Here is a 19,465-nt window from a genome sequence, read left to right on the forward strand (position 1 = left end):
CCAAAGTTCAAAGGACTGCACTCTCTAGACTAGTCGAGAAAAGGGACTAACTGGGAGTCGAAAGTTGCGGGAAAATAACGTAGGTAAAAAGCTAAAATCGTAAAGCCCCTAATAATCCTTTAGGTCGCCGGCAACGACCAATTAAAGTACGATTATAAGGAATTATTTCTTTCGTTTGCCCCCATTCCCGCTAAAAGTCCGTTCCCGTTTAGACTGTTAATATACTAAAGCCTCCGGAAGTGTATATTTCATCGCATACTGGAATAACCTTCCTTAGTGACGATGTATTAATCAACAGAATACGAATATTATAACCTTAAAACGCCATCTATGCCTAGATTTTTCGGGATCTTCCGATTAATGGAGGTATAGTTGGTACCACCCCCGTGACGCCTTTCGTTTCGTTAATTGAGTGTGGCCGGATGCGGGACCTAAAATGAGTAGGGGTGGGGCGAAAGAGATGGTCAAAGTAGCCTAATTAACGAAGGAAATCCCGGCAACGTTAGCCAGGGAACGCTTATAAGTCTCTGACTCTCTTTTAATGGTCCGAAAAGCGGCTCGACCGGGCGACCGAGAAGGAATTTAAAGAGAGAGCTTGGGTGGTTGGCCTTGCGGCGTGCCACTGTTTCGTAGTTCGTAGTACTCTAGTGGTTGAGTATGTTAGGCTTTTGAGGGAGCTTAGTTAGCCAGCGACATCTATATGCCTGCCTCGTAAAAGGCCTAAAGGCCGTTCATGAGAGAACTGACTATACCGATCGGGATCGTGGTCTTTTAGATTTGATGGTTTCTCTTTCAAATCTGTTGGGTCGCCTTTAATTAAGAGTCAGTCTTGTTAAATCGTATTAACGGAAAAGGGAATTAAATCGGCATAGCTTATTGTTTATATTGCGTATGAATGTTGGTTGCTTCTTTTGAAACGACATTATCGTTTTTATTTCATATTAATAATATTTCTAGTGAAAGAAAACAGTTTCGTAATTCCACCAGAAGTTGGGGTTGATTAGGCTTAATATGGGCGACTTTGAAAAAAGGTTTATAAATCTCCGAAATTTTTATTTTTCAATTTATCTGAGTCTTTTCTACCATTCTAACGCTAATTAATTCCACAGATTTATTGTAGACCCTACCAGTAGTTAGGGTCGATTAATTAGGCCTAATATGAGCAACTTTGTAGAAAGGTTAAAAATCCCTAAATTTTTATTTTTATTATTTTAATTTATATGAGGCTTTTCTAATTAAACCAGCTTGATTAAACGATATCTTTAGTATTTAGTCTGTAGTAGAGACTAGCAGAAAAACACCCGTCGTTGCCCGTCAGCCCGTCTCTACATTTTAATTGCTGTTCGGGTTGCCATTTTAAAATATGGCGGCAAATCGAAGCCAAAAAGCCTTAAAGCGCGTCTATAGGGTATATTGAACCAGTGTAATAAATATAAATAATAGTGTAATAAATCGGTTGAAATGCGCGGACGTTATTTCATAAAGAAGCCTGGCTTTTTACATTTTTGGCTGCCATTTTTCAAGATGGCGGTGCGTTTAAAAAATATTTTTTTATTCGCTCCATAAACTTAAGAGTAACATTCCTGCAAATTTTCAACCTTCTCGGTTAAGCGGTTTGGTCTGGGCGTTGATTATCAGTCAGTTAGGACTTGATACATACACCGATGTATTGCGGGTTAAACATTTACAGGCGCTGATAGAAAATACATGAAGACATTAGCCCCTATATTCCGGATTCACCCTGGCTTATTGAAAATAGATGGAAATCATTACAAAAATGAGTTTTTATTGAAAAATTTTAAATCTATTCGACGAACATTAGAGTACACGGTAAAATTTCAAACGTTCGCTTCAATGAAAAGATATTTTCCCCTCCAAATATTTTTCTTTGAACTTGAGGTGCTTCAAATATTAGAAAGCAAAAAAAGAGGAATGATAAAAAAATCTCGTCAGCGCATCAGTGTAACGCAAACCCCCGAAGCCTTAAGGGTCTTTCGTAATATACCCGCCTCTTATTTTACAATGTTTACCTTTAGAAAATAGGTATATACCTGCACACAAAAACTCCCGTGTAAAAAGGTTTCAAAAAGCTTTCGCTTTTTTTTTCGGAGAGAGAAAAAGAAAAAATGTAAAGGTTTGCTAAATATTCTGTAACGAGATTCAGAAAGTTAAAAAAATATGTTCATTCTGTATTTGGTAATGAAAAGAAAGGTGATGAAGATAAGTACGTTCAATTTGGGCCTTTTAAAGGGAGAATAAAGAGGGGGATTACTGAATTTGAATGTTCAAAACTCGGCATTGATATCCAACCGATTTTTAAAGTTTTTGATAATTGTCCTACAAAATACCCAAAATAAATGTAACCATATTATTCCGTGTTTTCCGATTGGCTGGCTCTCATTATTGAGTTTGAGACAGCAGCGGAATCTCGTGGAATTTTTGGAAAGAAAGCGAAATTGCAATTCTTTTTTTTTTCTTCAACATTTTCTTAGCTCCCGCGTTAACGTCTTTGCCCAATGGGACATCTGGTTCCATTTTTGGGTATTTCGTAAATAAAACAGACTAAAAATGGTTGAATTAATTTTAGACAAATTTGAAAATCGGATAAAAATCAATGCAAATGTTTTGGTAACTTTTTCATTATGTTTTATTCTAAAACAACATATTTGAACCCTTCATACTCCCTTTGAGTCTACTTATGAGCCCTTTAACTGTTAAAATATTGAAGCAGTGAGAGAAAAACAAGAAGGAAGTTAAGTTCATAAATTATATTTTTAATGGGCTTACCTAGTCCAGTCCTTGAAATGAGCTCGCGTATTGAAACGACGATTTGCAAAAGTGAAAGTGATGGACAAAGATACAAAAGCACAGATATTTCGTTGAAAACTATATCCTTTTGAACTGATACTTAAACGTTTAAAGCATAGAAATACGTAATGAACAGTTGATTTTACAGCGTTGAGTACTGCGCATGGAAGTTAAAGTTAACCCTTGCACATAACTGGTGTCGCCTCTACACGCGGAACGATAAACTAGAATATAACTAACCCCATGCATGTGTTAACACTCGATGTTAAGCAGGGTCGAACGCCATTAGTTCTTTGTATTGAGACAACCCGGGTTCGAATGCCGCTGGGGACGATTGAGATACAATTAATTTTGATTATTTTCCGTATTACGTAATGGAACGAAAAGCAAGATGCAACGTTACAGTTCAAAATTAATAACTCCTTCGGTCATCGATAGGGGTGCCACTTACCATTCTCCCTATCATACATGTGAAGGGGAGACTGAAATTTCCATCACAAAAAGTCGCGAGACGCCACGAACTAGTTTATCTAGGTTTTAATACATATTTTAATGTCTATGGTTACAAGAACTTTGGTTACGAAAGCACAAAATTACTTAAATTTTCACAGAAACGTCCTTGATTATGAAAGATTTGTCTTGATAGGGATTATTTTGTTTATTAATATTAATATTAATGAAAATTGCGTAAAAAAACTATGAAATAATGCATATTTAAAACTTGAACCAAGATTTCAAAAGCCTACTTACTTTTTGTCGTCTCTGCGAAGCGTAGCTTTAGACTAAATTATGAAAAAAATGCTCGTATCTTCTTTAAATCGTAATTCAATTTGTAATATATCCATTATTTTGTATGATGAAAAAATTCTAACTTCGAATACTTCTTTAAGTATCCCTTTAAGCCTTAAAAAGGTTTTAACGAGTGTATAATGAAGAGAAAGTTTCGAAAAAGTCGGTTATGTGGGGTTATTTGACAAATCTTGCACCCTTAGCTCAGGCTGTCCGCGCATAGTAAGGTAATCAAGGGAAAGGCAGGAACCTGAAACCCTATTAAGAGACTGAATGATATTAACTTGCACCCGACATAAATGTGTATATACTTCTCTTCTAATAACGATTTAAGCACGTACAAAATATGATGGAAATGGTACTTTTATTTTAATGTATACACCCTTCCTCATTTTTGAATCTTTTTGAAAAACGTCGAAAATAAAAACAGAAGAGGGGGTCCTCTTCTTATGTTTTTCTTTGGTCCCTAAAAGTTTTCCGCTTGGCCAAGCGAGTAAAATGTCGAGGGCCTGCTTGGTTACGAAATGAGGATGAAAAGGCCTGTGAAGTAAAAACGCCAATGGCGATATATTTTAGGCAACTATATTTAGGTACAGATATAAATATCTGAATCAAGATGCTATTTTTTTTATACAGGTTTCGAAGCTGAATTTGTAAGGACTAAAAACCACGCATCATACGTCCGTCCCCTTCAGTGTCAATTTTGAATATTTGAAAATGCAGTTTGAGATACATAAGCTTATCGTGTACGTACAAGGATAACCATATAAGACTTTAAATAAGTATGGGTCTATGGTAAGCAATTTGCTGTAAACACGCATCCATTATTAAATTGATGTAGGGGCGTGCCAAGAACTATATTTTGAAGTAGTAGTATTACTATTTTCTGGAGTAGTGATTGGGAAACGGAAATTCCTATGCCCATTTCCAATGCGCTGATAACGCTACGAAATTCACGCCTGCCCAGTAGAACTCTATTTGATGGAAGATAAACTTGCTATAGGTCCAGTTTTTTTGCAAGGCACAAGCTTTAGGTTCCACTTGGTTATGGCAACAAGAACTACTATTTACACGTGACTAAGCTACTAAGATATATTCACCGATAGGTGGCTCCACTCACTGATACCCAACCATGAAAAGCATACTGGGATTTTTAGCAGCTACTGTATCAAACCGGAGCCTACGTTAGCGTAGGCTCCGATCAAACTTCCCTCCTACAAGCCTCTATGTTATCGTGTGGAGCAAAAACTTTTATTAAACGAAGATGTCGCAGCCGTCAGTATCATTTATTCAGGCTTGAACACTGCTGATACTAAAGGCCCCTACGGTTGACCCATACTTGTAGAGTGTTTTATGCTGTTATAGTTGAAATGAGGTTTAGGTTAGGATTTGTATCACATCGGAGGATGAATGCAACAACGCTCATTGCGGAGGAAATACTAGAAAATTGAACGTATTTCGAAAAGCCTGATTGCTTGACGATATGTTTACTTTTATCCTAATTGCTTTTTGCTGATTTAATTTCTTTTCATTTGGTTTGATTTGCGAAATATTTGAAGCTAATTGACGCTAATTGCCTACAAAAACAACTAACGATTTATTAAAAAGACATATATTCCGTCTATAATTTTTTCCAATTTTCAGATGTTTTGTCTTAAAATTTTAAATGTGTAAACTTTTAAAACCACTCTATTAAACATCCAACTACCTAGTTTGTTTGGTACAGGGAGACATTTTAACAGTCTCTTAAACCATTGCGCTTAAACTCTATAAAATTATGTCACTAATTAAGGGTGTTTTTAATTGTCTCTTTTGAAGTAAAATTTTAAAATTTCACTTAATTTCAATAAGTAACTGAATTTAATACTTTGTTTTTCTCTTTGTATTTTAAAGGAGCGAAGAACCGGTTACTTCCAATATGGACATCTCAACAGGACACATGATCTTGGTTAGTTCAATAACTTAATATTTAAACGCGAAATGGAGTTCTACAAATATTTAATTTTAATGTGATCTGCTTCTATCGCCACTGTGCTCGCGGACATTTTAGCTAGGAATATTGGTGTCGTCTGCTATGATTACCGCCAACATTACAGTGATGATGGATCGAAGCTTATATTGTTATTATCAACCAGGGATAGATATAATTTTAGAAGTAAGAATGGAGAACATAGTAATCTGGGCGCGCGTCAAAGTCCCGGACCCCCTTCCACGGGACGGGGGTATGAAAGAAGACAGAGGTAAAAAGGAATTGTTTTTCACCGTCCCCGTCAGCAACGTCATCATAACGTAGTTTAAGTGAGCCAATAAGATAATTTAAACTTTTCGTTACGTGTTGGAGGGGGGGGGGCTCTATACTGGGCTATTAGTAGGACTGAATTAAATACTAACCGTTCTCCATACCTACTTCTAAAATTAAATCTATCTCTGTATCAACTTTAACTTAATACCAGGCGGAAAATTATAAGTAGATTACATTTTCAACAGTTAGGGCGTCGCAAGTTGATTTCATGACTATAGTACAGCGTCACTGATCTTTAAAATAAATGTTTAGCTAATCTAGATAGTTTTCGCTAAAGGAGCTATTCCTCTTCTTCTCTAAGCTTTAACTTGACTCCAGCATTATTAGGCGCTCTGGGAGACAAGACAATTTAATACTTTTTGTAGGCAACAAAATGGCCTAGGGGAACGACAAACCCCGCTACAGTGAACATCTAACGCGATTTAAAAAACATTTCATAATTAGGCGCCCGGAGATATAACTTTTGAATTTGACAAACTGCGCTCCATTTTTCCTTTAAAGATCAACCGGAAATGAATAACCGTCTTTAAAATTTAAATCTTATAAACCTACTTCGACCGTGGAACTGCGCTCCATTTTTCCTTTAAAGATCAACCGGAAATGAATAACCGTCTTTAAAATTTAAATCTTATAAACCTACTTCGACCGTGGAAGCTTTAAGACCTTACCAACTCGATTTACGTTCATAAATGATTCAAAAGCGATTTTGAATCGTTTTCGGATTGATTTGGTAATAGGGAGCTTAAGAATCTGACCAAAAACCTGTACGAACACAACTATCACGTAAAGGGGGTTTCGAGTTACGTGTTTTTCGCGCCTTCCCTGAATGGCGTTTTTGGCGGGAAGTCGCGGATGAATACACTTCCCCGAAACTATTTTCTCTTCTTCTGTCCAGGTTGAACGATTTTAGTTAGCTTTAGGACCGTGTGGTGGCGCGTGTAAGAAAATTTCTCTCGATAACTTGCCTTTCTCTGATTGGATGAATTCATATTTTGCGTAGCACGTCGTGTTTCTTATGGGAAAGGCACGCTTTACGCTTGCTTAAGCTGGAGATACATACTTCCCCCTAAGTTCTGATATCACCTATATGTTAATTTAAGCCTAACTTGTTAAGAAAAGCTCGGCAATTTTTCTTCAAAGATCTTACGTTTTGTGCGCGACACATTTTCTTACACGTTTTTCAGTTAATTTCTTAAACTCACTATTACCTTTACGTGAACTTAGCTTAATAAGGGCGCGAAAATTTTGGAATTAAGACGTTCGAAGAGGTGGGGATCGTTACGGAATTGTGAATTAATTAGGCTTTTCCCATTAGAATTTAATAAATCTGGTTAAAATTATACCTCTTTGATTCAACCGCAGAGTTACATGGAGGATCACTTGAAGAATAAGGACCGATTGGAACGAGAATGGGAAGCCTTGTGCGCCTACGAAGCTGAACCTTGCTCCACTTCCGTCGCTCTCATGCCTCAAAACCAAAATAAGAACAGATACTCTGACGTCCTGCCCTGTAAATATTTACAAATCTTCCAAAACTATATTAACATATGCTTTGTTAGGCTTAAATATTACAGGTTTAATTGTTTTCATTTTATACAAACTACAGGCGTAATCGCATTCATTGTACATTAATTATAGACTTAATAGCTTTGGTTGTATCAGAAGGGGATGCTTAAGAGAAGGGTGTCAATACTTTATGTATGTAACATGATTCTTACCAGGCTCCATTTGCCCCGCTCTCCCCTGCCCGCTTCTGATTGGTTGATTAAGTAATTTTCCCGCCTTATCTAATTTTGGGAAGAATCATGTTACAATAATCTCAACTAGTGTGATACTTCTCTCTAAGAGAAGTATTATATACTTCTGGGAGTATCAAGAATATATATTTCATAGAAGCAGTAAAGAATGGTTTGAAGTAATGGGTAACCCTAATTTATCCCCAAATTTTAATTAGCAAAACAATTTTAGGCCCAATTTTCATTATTTCAGGTTTTTCAAAGTATTAAAGCTTTATGGTAGTTTGAAATTAAAAGCTATACTTTCCCTTTAAATCTATATATATTCCTGGTTGTGCTTGATTACGGGTTAAATCTCTTTAATTGTACATTAATTGCAGTATTGTGTTTTAACTGTATACAAATCATAGTTTTAATTTCTTTAATTATAAAGAATTTAAGCTTAACAGAATTAATACGTAAAATTTAGGCTTAACAGATTGTACATTCCTTTCACATTTCGTAATAAAAATAATAATTTTTGAACGTTTCTATCAACAGATGACCATTCTCGTGTCGTCTTGAACGACTTGACCAATGTTTCCGGTTCGGACTACATCAACGCTAGCACTATTGTGAGTATACGTTATTTAATATCATTTCACGTCAACTTAAGTAGAAACGTTATTATATCATGATTGCCCAATGAGACTCGAGCATTAGAAGAAATATAAAAAATGCCCTTTTTAGGGATTAGTTAACATTTGGTATAAGAGTTCAAAACTCTTTGAAAAGGCTTAAAATTCTGGCTGATTTCAAAGGTAGCTGACGTAAGTTTTCATTTTTGGTCATATTTCTCGGAGAAAAGCCGAGCAACTTTTGGGGCCTAAACAAAAATTGCGCCAGCCTTCCAACTCGACTTCTTACGTTAACAGAGATGTATAGAAAGATGAAGAAGGGGAGTTCGTCTTCTCCAAATCTCCCGGGAGGGTTACCGGGACCACTTTAAGAGGGTCTGTAACCATGACAACTAAGAGTTTTGCTCGGGTATAAATCGGTATAATGCACTTTGATGTAGTCCATCAAGAATCGAGCAAAGGGGAGCTAGGGAGGACCCCTTAGGGAGGGGGATACAAGAACTAGACTGGACCCTCTGAATGTATAGAGCTTTATGACGAAAGATACTAGCTGTCTTTCTGACCTGAGAGGAAATGTAGATTAACTCGAAGATTACAAACTTGTTCGCCAAGTTGCGGGAACATTGTCATTTAATAGACCAATACGGATATTACATGCAGAGAAAGATATTTTCTGGGGCACGCCATGAGACACCACTAGAGGCAGCCCAACTCGGTCGTGCCTCTAGAGGTGTCTCCTGGCCTGAGTTAAATTATCCAGTATCTTGGCTTGCCACTGGAAGTCTGTTTCTCTTCATATAATATTCTTGTTGATCTATTTATTGACGATTTACCATTGTTATGACATCAGCCCGTGATGAGAACCAAAACGTTTCACACACCGATTTTGCGGTATTTAAACTGACTGAACTCAAATTGAACAACAGGTTTGGTTGAAGTTTCAACTTGCTTATCATTGTAAGAACGTCATCTTACTCAAGTGGACACATTTTAGTAGATATATATAAAATATTAAAAAAAAAAAACTAAATGAGATGTTGAAGACGTGTATTTTTGCGATATCTCTCGCTTCAAGTATCCATATAGAACCCAATAAGCTTCAAAATAGAGCTGAAGTGGTATCATATCAAGTTTTTCAACTCGCTCATTATGGGTCACTCTCATCAGCGCCATATTGGCAAACTTATAAGGACCCACAAGGTCATCGAAACCATTTGTTCTCTGATCTTAAATGGGTTATTGCTCTCACCTTATGTAAATTTACTCAAAATGGGGCTCGGACGCAATTTTGTTTCCCCGTTTAAAACTTAACTGTGACCCTCGTTACCGAAATGTAAGCCTTTGACGTGGAAAACGCGAAATGACATTCACCCAATCGTTTCGAGCCCTTACGTTTTCATTCGCTACCGATTTTTGCTGGATTTGGTTGGTTTATATCCAATTCAGCCAGCACACAACGTCGCGTTAATTTGCTTTTGTCGGAGGTAGCATCAAACTCCTAGAGACCAAAGTATGGCATCAATTTTAAAAGTTATGTTTTATGGATTGAAGCCAATGAAGGTAATGGCTTGGCAAAGGGAATCTCTCCTGATTCTTGAACTTTAAGTTATTGCTTCTAATTCGACTAAAAATTGTGTAGGATTGTTTTAACTTAAATTTTGTACTGGAAAAGAATTTCTTTTTTTTTATTGCGAAATCAAATTCCTTTTAAAATATATATATTCCGAGTCCGTTGGGAAATCGGATCGTATGTTACTTTGGTCTGAAAATTCTTTTAAAACTTTTTTTCCGTTCAAAGACGGACCACGATCCGAGAAACCCGGCTTACATAGCGACTCAAGGACCCTTGCCTCAAACGGCGGCTGATTTCTGGCAGGTAAGATACCAAAAATTTTCGATACGATTTTGACTTTGAATTTCTTCGACAATATTAACCGCTTTTTACGTTTCTGTGTAGATGATATGGGAACAAGGCAGCGTTGTAATCGTTACTCTAAGTCGGTTGATGGAGAACGGATTCGCCATGTGTCATCGTTATTGGCCCGAAGAAGGTAGCGAAGTTTACCACATTTACGAGGTGAGACACTAAATTCTGTTCGTGTCTGTTACCAACTTTAAATATCGCAATTACTACATGCGTTATCTTAGTAACAATTGCGAGTTGCGCTGCAAAAAAGTAAACGGTTTTTAGAATGGGTCAACGAGTTCGTTGTTTATCCTTTTAAATTTTATGATGCTTTAATTATTGCCACGTTGTTATTGATTGTCCTTCATTTTAAACTTTATGATGCAAGTGTAATAATTAGACGGTAAAGGGTCATGGTTCCGATGGCGCAATAGACGAGCGCCAATGATAGCTTCGTTTATGTTAAAAGTTTCAAAAGTTATTTAGACTGATAAGTTTACAAGTTATGATTTGAGTGTTTTAGGGATGACCCCGTTAATTAAATTAGAAATCATTGTCTTTCAGTTTCTTAATTAAATGTTAGGGGTCATCCGTAAAATACTATGGACAATCTTAACTCGAAAACAATGGCCCGGACTACAAGAAAGAGATAGAAATTACATTTTCGACTCAAAATCGCCCAAAGAACAACCCTTTCTTAATTCATGCCAGACTTATCAGAAACACCCTGTATAGATGTCCCAAAAGCGAAAGTGAAATAGTGATTGTGATATTTAGGGGTTTGGTACCATAAGTTTATGTTTTTATCATTTGAGATAGTGTCGATATTAACCAATGGTATGACTTTTGTAATAATCAGGTTCATTTGGTTTCGGAGCACATCTGGTGCGACGATTACTTGGTCCGCAGTTTCTACTTGAAAAACTTGAAAACCAGCGAAACTCGAACGGTCACTCAATTCCATTTCTTATCTTGGCCCGAAAATGGCGTTCCAGCTTCGACTAAGGCGTTACTCGAATTCCGAAGGTGAGATTTATATTTTTGCTTTAAGCCTTAATTTTACTTTCATTTAAAACAAAACCTAAAAACGCTTGCACCAAACTCAAAATAAAACCAACGAAACCAATAACGAACTATTAAAACGAAATATAACTTTAACTTACCATAAAAATCTAATTTAATTATATCTAATGTGGCACTGTATTGTAACAATTACTAAACTTAAAATTCTGTATTAATTGCTTTCTAACTGACTTTTAACTAACTCGAAATCAAAATCTGTTATTAACGAACAAATATCTCAATTGACAAACCGTTTTTCTCACCATTTCGTCCTGCCGTGGCGAGTTCTATCCTCTTGACCTTTTGAACACCCCTGGTTCGTGGTCATCATTTTTGTGATTGGTGCAATTTCGAACCAAAATTGCATAGTCACAAACGTGATGGTTACGATCAGGCTATTTCTTCTCTGCTGAAATCAATAATCATTCCTGCTCTGCACCTCTACGTTTTAATCATTTCCCGCCCGGCCTCAACCTTTCAACTACTACTTTCGGTGATTTGACACGACACCGTCCCATTTTCCAGCAAATCAACGCACAGTTTTTCATCTTACACCGCTATTTTTTCGCTACTATTAACGAAAGAGTTATTTAACTAATTAATTTTACGAATTATTACTGTACTCGAGCATTTTCTTTTTTTCAATTTCTCTTTCACATTTTTCATTATTCTGGATTAATTTTTTGAAATATCCGTAATTTTTTTGTGTCGTTGCAGAAAAGTTAACAAGTCTTATCGTGGACGATCTTGTCCCATTGTCGTACATTGCAGGTAAGTAATTACTGATTCGAATGGAGTAGACTATGGAAAGTAATTGGGTGTCTCGCGAGGTAGGCAGAGAGGCATAAACAGGACCATACATTTATTGTCAAGGTGCACTTGACAATACTACCAATAACGGAGACTGTGCATGATGTTTGTTCCCTTTTAACCAGATTCTAATATTTTAACGTGTTTGTTAGTTTTACTTAAATCTTGCAAGCTGTTGACTATAGAAAATATTCTGGTTTTCCATTATAGAGTCAGGAAAACTCTAGGCTTACTGTTAATGAGGTTGCCTTTTAATATGTGCATTAAAGATAAATTTTCAATTCCATTTGTTTAAACTTCCTCAACTTCTTATCATGTCCCATGTTAAATTTTCTCTATTTCTCTATGATTGTAAAACTCCCTTTTAATTTAGTGCCATTAAAACTAAACTGATCAATATTGGTTTAATTTACAGTGACGGTAGCGGTCGAACTGGAACTTACTGTTTGATTGATATGGTTTTGAATCGTATGGCTAAAGGTAAAAATATTACCTTTAAATATATATGTTTGTACTCTAATATATCATTAATCATTTCATATTCTTAATAATTCATTAATAGGAGCTAAAGAAATTGATATCGCGGCAACTTTGGAACATATTAGAGATCAACGGTCAGACATGGTCAAGACCAAAGTAAGTGTCATTTATTTTACCTTGAAATTTAAAATTTTCAATAGAAGTTACGTCAATTCTACTTGAAAACTAAACTGACTCAGTTAGCCAAGCCCTTGTTACATGGAGTGTGATATTTCTGCTATAGTAATGCCATTGGTAAATCAATTAATGAAAAATATAGAATCCGAATATTATAGAGGTGACACGGAGAATGCATACCTCCCTATTTCTATTATGTAAGACGAGGGATATTTCAAAAAACTTGCAAATGTTGACGACAATAATTGGATGTAATAAAACCCGCATAGAAACTAACTTAGGTTATATGGGGGCACATTGATTCCTATCATTCTTATTGAGGATTAAAAACCTTTCTTAGTGAGTATAATCAGGGATAGATTAAATTTTAGAAGTAGGAATGGAGAACAGAGTAATCTGGGCGCGCGTCAAAGTCCCGGACCCCCTTCCACGGGACGGGGGGTGGTGGTATGAAAAAAGTGGCGGGTCATAGCGACAGAGGTAAAAGAGAATAACGTATTTTTCGCCGTCCCCGTCAGGAACGTCATCAAAGCGTAGTTTAAGTGAGCCAATAAGATAATTTAAACTCTTCGTTACGTGTCGGACTGAAGTAAAGGCTAACCGTTCTCCATTCCTACTTCTAAAATTAAATCTATCCCTGGTATAATGTCCTGGGAAATTTGGATTTTATTAAATAAAGTGGTTTGGGCTCTGCGTTAATAGTCAAACAGAACCTTTTTATAGATACAGAAATGACCTTTTAAGTTCATACACTAGTAATTAACAGTGGCGTTATTCAAATTTCGTAAGCCACTCCTTTTTGCGTCTTTATAAATACTCTACCTCTACTCATTATAGGCACAATTTGAATTCGTTCTTATGGCCATCGCGGAAGAGGTTCACGCAATCTTGAAAGCCCTTAGCCAATAGAAACTCCACTGGAATGACCTATGATTACAAATCTACAATTAATGTCAAAACTTCAAAACTTACCGAAAAGAAAACCAACCACTACCCCGATGTTGAAAACCCAAGATCATGACAAAACTAAACATACGCTGTAACAAACAAACAAAAAAATGCCCTAAAACTACAAAGTTCCGTAACCTTAACCAACAATGTAGAGCCCTCCAATTCACTTAAAAATAGAATAACCCCTCCCAATCACTAAGAAAAAAAAAATACCTTTCAAAAGTATTTTGAAAGTTTGAAACCCAGATAATAGAACATTCAAAGTTTTGCAGCACTTTTAGTTAATCTAAACAGAATGGGAAAATATTAATTTAATTTCAATCCAAGTCTACGGAGGTTTAACTAGGTTTAACGAAACTTAGTGTAACAACAGTTTAAAACTGTATTTCCGGCACACTCAAAAAGTTTTAAAAAGAAAAAGTAAATTTAACTTATTTTTGGGTCCGATTTTAAAACTTTTTGCACAAAGTTTCTCATAATGCGTGGTTAATTCCTCAGTCTCAATATTACAAAAAATAAAGAATTAATCCTAATTATTGTTTAGGGAGATCGTTAATTAGTATTTTATGGAAATTATGAAATAGTGTTAACATTATTAACTCCAAACCCTCCTCCTCCCTTCCCCCTAACGTTGTGGCAAAAACACTAATTAGTTGAAACTTCATTATAAGTAAGTAGAATTATATCTCTGGTAATATTTACGTTAAATGATTAAAACTATAAAGAAAAACTAACAAATTATCCGTAGTCGTGTGTAATTTTCTGTGAAAATGTACAGTTTACTAATATAAAAGTATGTAAAAGAGAATTATAGTGTATATATATATCTATATCAATTTAAACCAAAAAGAAAAGTAAAAAAAACTACGTTATTAGTAAATTAAAATCAGTTATTTATGGTTAAATTTAAAAAATTATAAAATTATAAATTTATTCCATGAAACTATTAACTTTATTGGATATTTTAAAATGTTTTAGGATAAAATTTTATTTTCTAAAATATCGTGTAACTTCATTACCAGGATTTCTAGATTCAAATTAAAAATTAAAGTTGGTGCGAGGTACGTGGGAGACTTAATTCAAGTATTATCTACAAAATATATACATTTAAAATTAAATATATCCTTGTATGTGCGACAATCAGAGGTTGTAGGTCATCCTGGTAATGAAGAGGGGGGTGGGGCACCCGAATGTTTATGTATAAATTAAATTGAAAGTTAATAAATACACTTAAGATTATTTATGGCGGTAAAGGTTTACAAAGATTGTTTGGGTACCTCATTTTACACGTAAGAAATTTAAAATAGGTCTAAAAGACTTAATATCTCTTAAATTACTCTAAATTTTTAAATAAAGTTGAAGGGATAATCAAATGTGAGAACAATTAATTTTTAATCGATTTGAAGAGTTAAAATATATGCAAAGATCATTATTGAAGTTTAATGTCATCAAATGTTTCGCTTTAATTGGGGAACACATTTCTTCGAAGAGGTTACTTTCTCTTAATTCATAAAATTTTGGACCAATCGGAGGCGTTCTTTTGAGTTTGATTCAAACTCTAAGACAGTCTTTGATTGGTTACGGCGTTTAAAGAGTTGTAGAATAGCAATAGACCCAACCAACAAATAAACAAGTTGGCTTGGTTTCGTCTCCATCTAATACCTGACTAACAAAGTTGACTGTAGTACCATCTGTCGTTGAGCGACGAAAATAAATCTCTTATTTTTCTGATTGGATTAGAATCTGACTATTGGGGTAAAAAAGGTTTTGCGCATGGCAAAATCAAGCCAATCACGTTATCCCTTTCTTAGACGTTATAAAAATTCAAACGATTTGTTTCATAGGGTCTATTGGGAAACCTTTGGTGAATTTGGTTTTTAATATATATTTTAACAGTGCAAAAACGGTGTAATATAACTTGTTCTCATAGTTGATTATTCATTTTAATTCAATTGTTAATTCGCAAAAATCAAGTGCTGAAAAAAGTTAAAATTTGAAGAAAAGAAGCCTATTTTAATTTAAAAAAAGAACTATTAAAATATTTCATTTCATATCATATCAAAGTAATTAAAATTAGTGTACAAAGAAATTAAATCAACTGAAGGCCTACGAAATAAAAAAAAATATTTTGAAACTGTTTAGGTTTATCGGATTGAAAGCTTGAAGATTAAAATTGTCCAGGTTTAGAGTACAACAGATTTCCAGAAAATATGGGAAAAAAATCTCTTTAATTACAGGTATTGTTTACAGGATTTAATAAAGATAAAAAATTAATTAAATTCGTTATAATAAATACTTAAAAAATAAAACGTATTATAATTATATTAAAAGAAATAAATAATAAAAACTAAACAAACAGACAAAAGTTTATATTTTAAATCCCGCTATTTTTGTGCTCCTAATCATGTGGTTTAATTCTATATAAAAAAATAACAAACAACGTAAGGGAGTGTAATTCCGTGTGAATGTGTGCTATAACATTTCAGCCCTTGTATTTGTTGGTGAAATAAAAACCCACTGAAATAATGTGTTTTCTGATACATTCTAAGATAGTGTTTTATGAATAAAATTATAATAGAATTGAAGACGATTTCCAAAAAAGAAACGTGATGGCCCAAAGTTTTGTCCCATGATAATAGCCACATCATTTCTACCAATTGTAAGCACTGATTATTATTATTATCATAAGTTTATAAGATATGTTCCATGAGTATGACACTTCCTATGCTTGGTAATACCAGAAGTAAGATGTATGCAAGTAGAGTAAAGAGCTCTAGCATTGGTAATACATCCTGGCACTAGTGAACAAATTTGAGGATTTTATGCCGCTTCCATCGCGCCTACACTAGAGAGAAAACAAGACGACCCAAGGGCTGGGCTCGTAATAGTAGCCACATCGTACCGTACTTCGATGCGCATCCTTTAACAGTGGTAAAACATGGTACCCGTAAATACCCATTAAAAGAAGTACAGAAAATCAGAGTGAATATCCCCTCGATACTCTAACAAAAAAATAGAACCCTTAATCCTTTTTTCAATAAATTTACTTACGTTATAAGTGTTAATATCCGGGGCCACAAGCTAGTACTTCTCGATTTGTGGAGAAATAGACGTGTTTTGTCTTTCATAAGAATTAGTTTAATTATTATGACATGGATAAAGAATGCGCGTGAGGAAATTTGTTTTCACGCTATAGGATCGGCAACTCCCTATCTCGAACGACAGCTTATTCTGTATATACTCTGTTACAATATCGGTTGTCAGCACGCGCAAAGCTGTTTCTCTATGTAACGTAGCTTTGTACGTGCTGTCAAGAGACAAAAAACTTCAGGATCTTCAGGATTTAAAATATCCGCGAGTTTTTTAGCACGAGTGCACGGACCTCTAGGCCTTAGTTTCAAATACGTGTGAAATTACCTACAGCCTACTACGAAGATAGTTTTTCAGTTCTTTTTGAAAAGTTGTAATAGTTTTGCAGCTTTGTAAATCGGTAGGCAGCGCATTCCATAGTTTTATTCCTATGTTTTTAACCATTTTTTGGGACCATTTATTTTCGCGTGCTCTTGGGAAGCTAGTGTGGCTACCTCTAGTAATGTATCTAGGATTACGTGTATTTCCCTTCTCAAACAGCTCTTGAATATACGATGGGGTGGTTTTGTTATGTACCTTGTAAATTAAAGTTAATTTATTGTGGTTTATGTTGTTATATGCTGTTTTATTGTGTTTTATGCTGTTTTGTTGTGTTTTTATGCTGTTTAATGTGTGTTTATGCTGTTTTATTGTGTTTTTATGCTGTTTTATTCTGTTTGAAGCTGTTTTATTGTATGTTTTCGCCGTTTTATTGTGTTTCTATGCTGTTTAAAGTGTGTTTATGCTGTTTAATGTGTGTTTATGATGTTTTATTGTGTTTTATACTGTTTATTGTGTTTTTATGCTGTTTTATGCTGTTCTATGCTGTTTTATTGTAGTTTTTGTGTGTTTTATTGTAGTTTCTGTGCGTTTTATTGTAGTTTCTGTGTGTTTTATTGTAGTTTCTGTGTGTTTTATTGTAGTTTCTGTGTGTTTTATTGTATTTTTTTGCGTTTTATTGCAGTTTCTGTGTGTTTTATTGTAGTTTCTGTGTGTTTTATTGTAGTTTTTGTGTGTTTTATTGTAGTTTTGTGCGTTTTATTGTAGTTTCTTTGTGTTTTATTGTAGTTTCTGTGCGTTTTATTGTAGTTTTTGTGTGTTTTATTGTAGTTTTTGTGTGTTTTATTGTAGTTTTTTTTTTTAATTATAAAAATTTTTAATTTATTATTATAAAGCTAATTTTACAAGGTTACTTTCATTTTTACTTTCCTACCCTCCAATTTACAAATCCCCGATTCTATAAAAAGTTTAAAAGCTATTTTGTCATTTCTTTCATAAAATTCATATTCGGTTAAAATACATAGTAATAGTTTCTTGTTAAAATAGTTTACTAACATAATTTCAGGGTCTACTTCTTTTATATTCATTCTAGTTTGATATGTAAAATAAATTGAAAGTTTTGCTATATTTAAAATAATGATTATGATTTTAAAATATGCTATTTCTTCACCACAATACAGCCAGTACATTTTGTTTATTAATTTAAAATTAGGATTGAATATTTGTATAAAGGTTGTAATTTTTGTTAAAAAGCTCTGGGTTATCCCACAGTTAAAAAATATATGTTTGATATTTATATATATTTTTATATATTGTAGTTTTTGTGCGTTTTATTGCAGTTTCTGTGTTTTTTATTGTAGTTTTTGTGTTTTATAGTAGTTTCTGTGCTAACTAAAGCATTCCAAGTATTATAACTAGTGTTTATGTCGATAATAAGTTAAAAATGAACTTTTCTAATTTCAAAGAAAAATACAAGCATCTGCCGCATCATGAGCCTATTCACGTCATCTTCCCAGTGCCAAGCAGAGGGGACGGGATCGACGCCATTCAGTGATAAAAGAGGGCTTCTCATATCACACGCCGCGAGCAAGTTTCAACGAAGTTTACTTTTTGTTTTTATATCTATATACTTTTGTTTATACTTCATAAATGTACTATAGAATAAATAAATTGTTCGTCGATTTAACGAATCTCATTTTATTCCTTTTCTGCCAATTAAGTTACAGCAGGCATATATAGGATTTTAAAATGCATTAACTAGACTAAAAAGGATTTACACTTTAGCACTGTTAAAGGCAGCGCGTCGAGGGGCTATTCACTAATGAAAATTTTCTTTTATTGCTGATTTTTATTGACGCTTTTAAAAAGGATAGGGATTCATTGGTGATTTAAAATGGATGGGGTTTAATGGTTGCGTCTAGATTACGAGTAATAATCGAGGGGCTACTCACGAAAAACTCGTTAGTGATTTTAAACGGGATTGGGATTGTGGGTAACTTAGGGGGTTACGGGTTGTTATTATTTTACTTGTTATGAACGGATTATTAAGCATTCACACATTTTCCGCTAGGGGCACTGTGTACGTAGTTACGTATTTACTGACATCTAAAACATGATAAAATTCTGCTAGACATTCGTGTAAGCAATAGATAGTTCATAAATTGCCGCTAGGGGCGCTGTGTACGTAGTTACGTATTTACTGACATCTAAAACATGATAAAATTCTGCTAGACATTCGTGTAAGCAATAGATAGTTCATAAATTGCCGCTAGGGGCGCTGTGTACGTAGTTACGTATTTACTGACATCTAAAACATGATAAAATTCTGCTAGACATTCGTGTAAGCAATAGATAGTTCATAAATTGCCGCTAGGGGCGCTGTATACGTAGTTACGTATTTACTGACATCTAAAACATG

General features: G+C 34.6%; 1 protein-coding gene across 2 annotated transcripts in view; it reads left to right on the forward strand.

Annotated features, from left to right (window-relative positions):
* The window catches only part of IA-2 (tyrosine phosphatase IA-2), a 410,032-nt gene extending 391,295 nt beyond the window's left edge, over positions 1-18,737 (forward strand). For both annotated transcript variants that reach the window (XM_089866819.1, XM_089866820.1), the window contains exons 15-25: positions 5,491-5,545; positions 7,262-7,409; positions 8,176-8,249; positions 10,051-10,128; positions 10,210-10,329; positions 11,018-11,184; positions 11,938-11,991; positions 12,446-12,510; positions 12,593-12,666; positions 13,525-17,128; positions 18,513-18,737. In XM_089866819.1, the coding sequence (XP_089722945.1) occupies positions 5,491-5,545; positions 7,262-7,409; positions 8,176-8,249; positions 10,051-10,128; positions 10,210-10,329; positions 11,018-11,184; positions 11,938-11,991; positions 12,446-12,510; positions 12,593-12,666; positions 13,525-13,596 (907 nt within the window). In that variant the 3' untranslated portion in view covers positions 13,597-17,128; positions 18,513-18,737. The remainder of the gene's footprint in view (positions 1-5,490; positions 5,546-7,261; positions 7,410-8,175; positions 8,250-10,050; positions 10,129-10,209; positions 10,330-11,017; positions 11,185-11,937; positions 11,992-12,445; positions 12,511-12,592; positions 12,667-13,524; positions 17,129-18,512) is intronic.
* Positions 18,738-19,465: the final 728 nt, after the last annotated feature.

The sequence above is a fragment of the Phalangium opilio genome, unplaced genomic scaffold, assembly GCF_054372755.1.
Source record: "Phalangium opilio isolate 3A_F unplaced genomic scaffold, DU_Popi_V2 ptg000017l_1, whole genome shotgun sequence".
In the NCBI taxonomy this organism is placed as follows: domain Eukaryota; kingdom Metazoa; phylum Arthropoda; class Arachnida; order Opiliones; family Phalangiidae; genus Phalangium; species Phalangium opilio.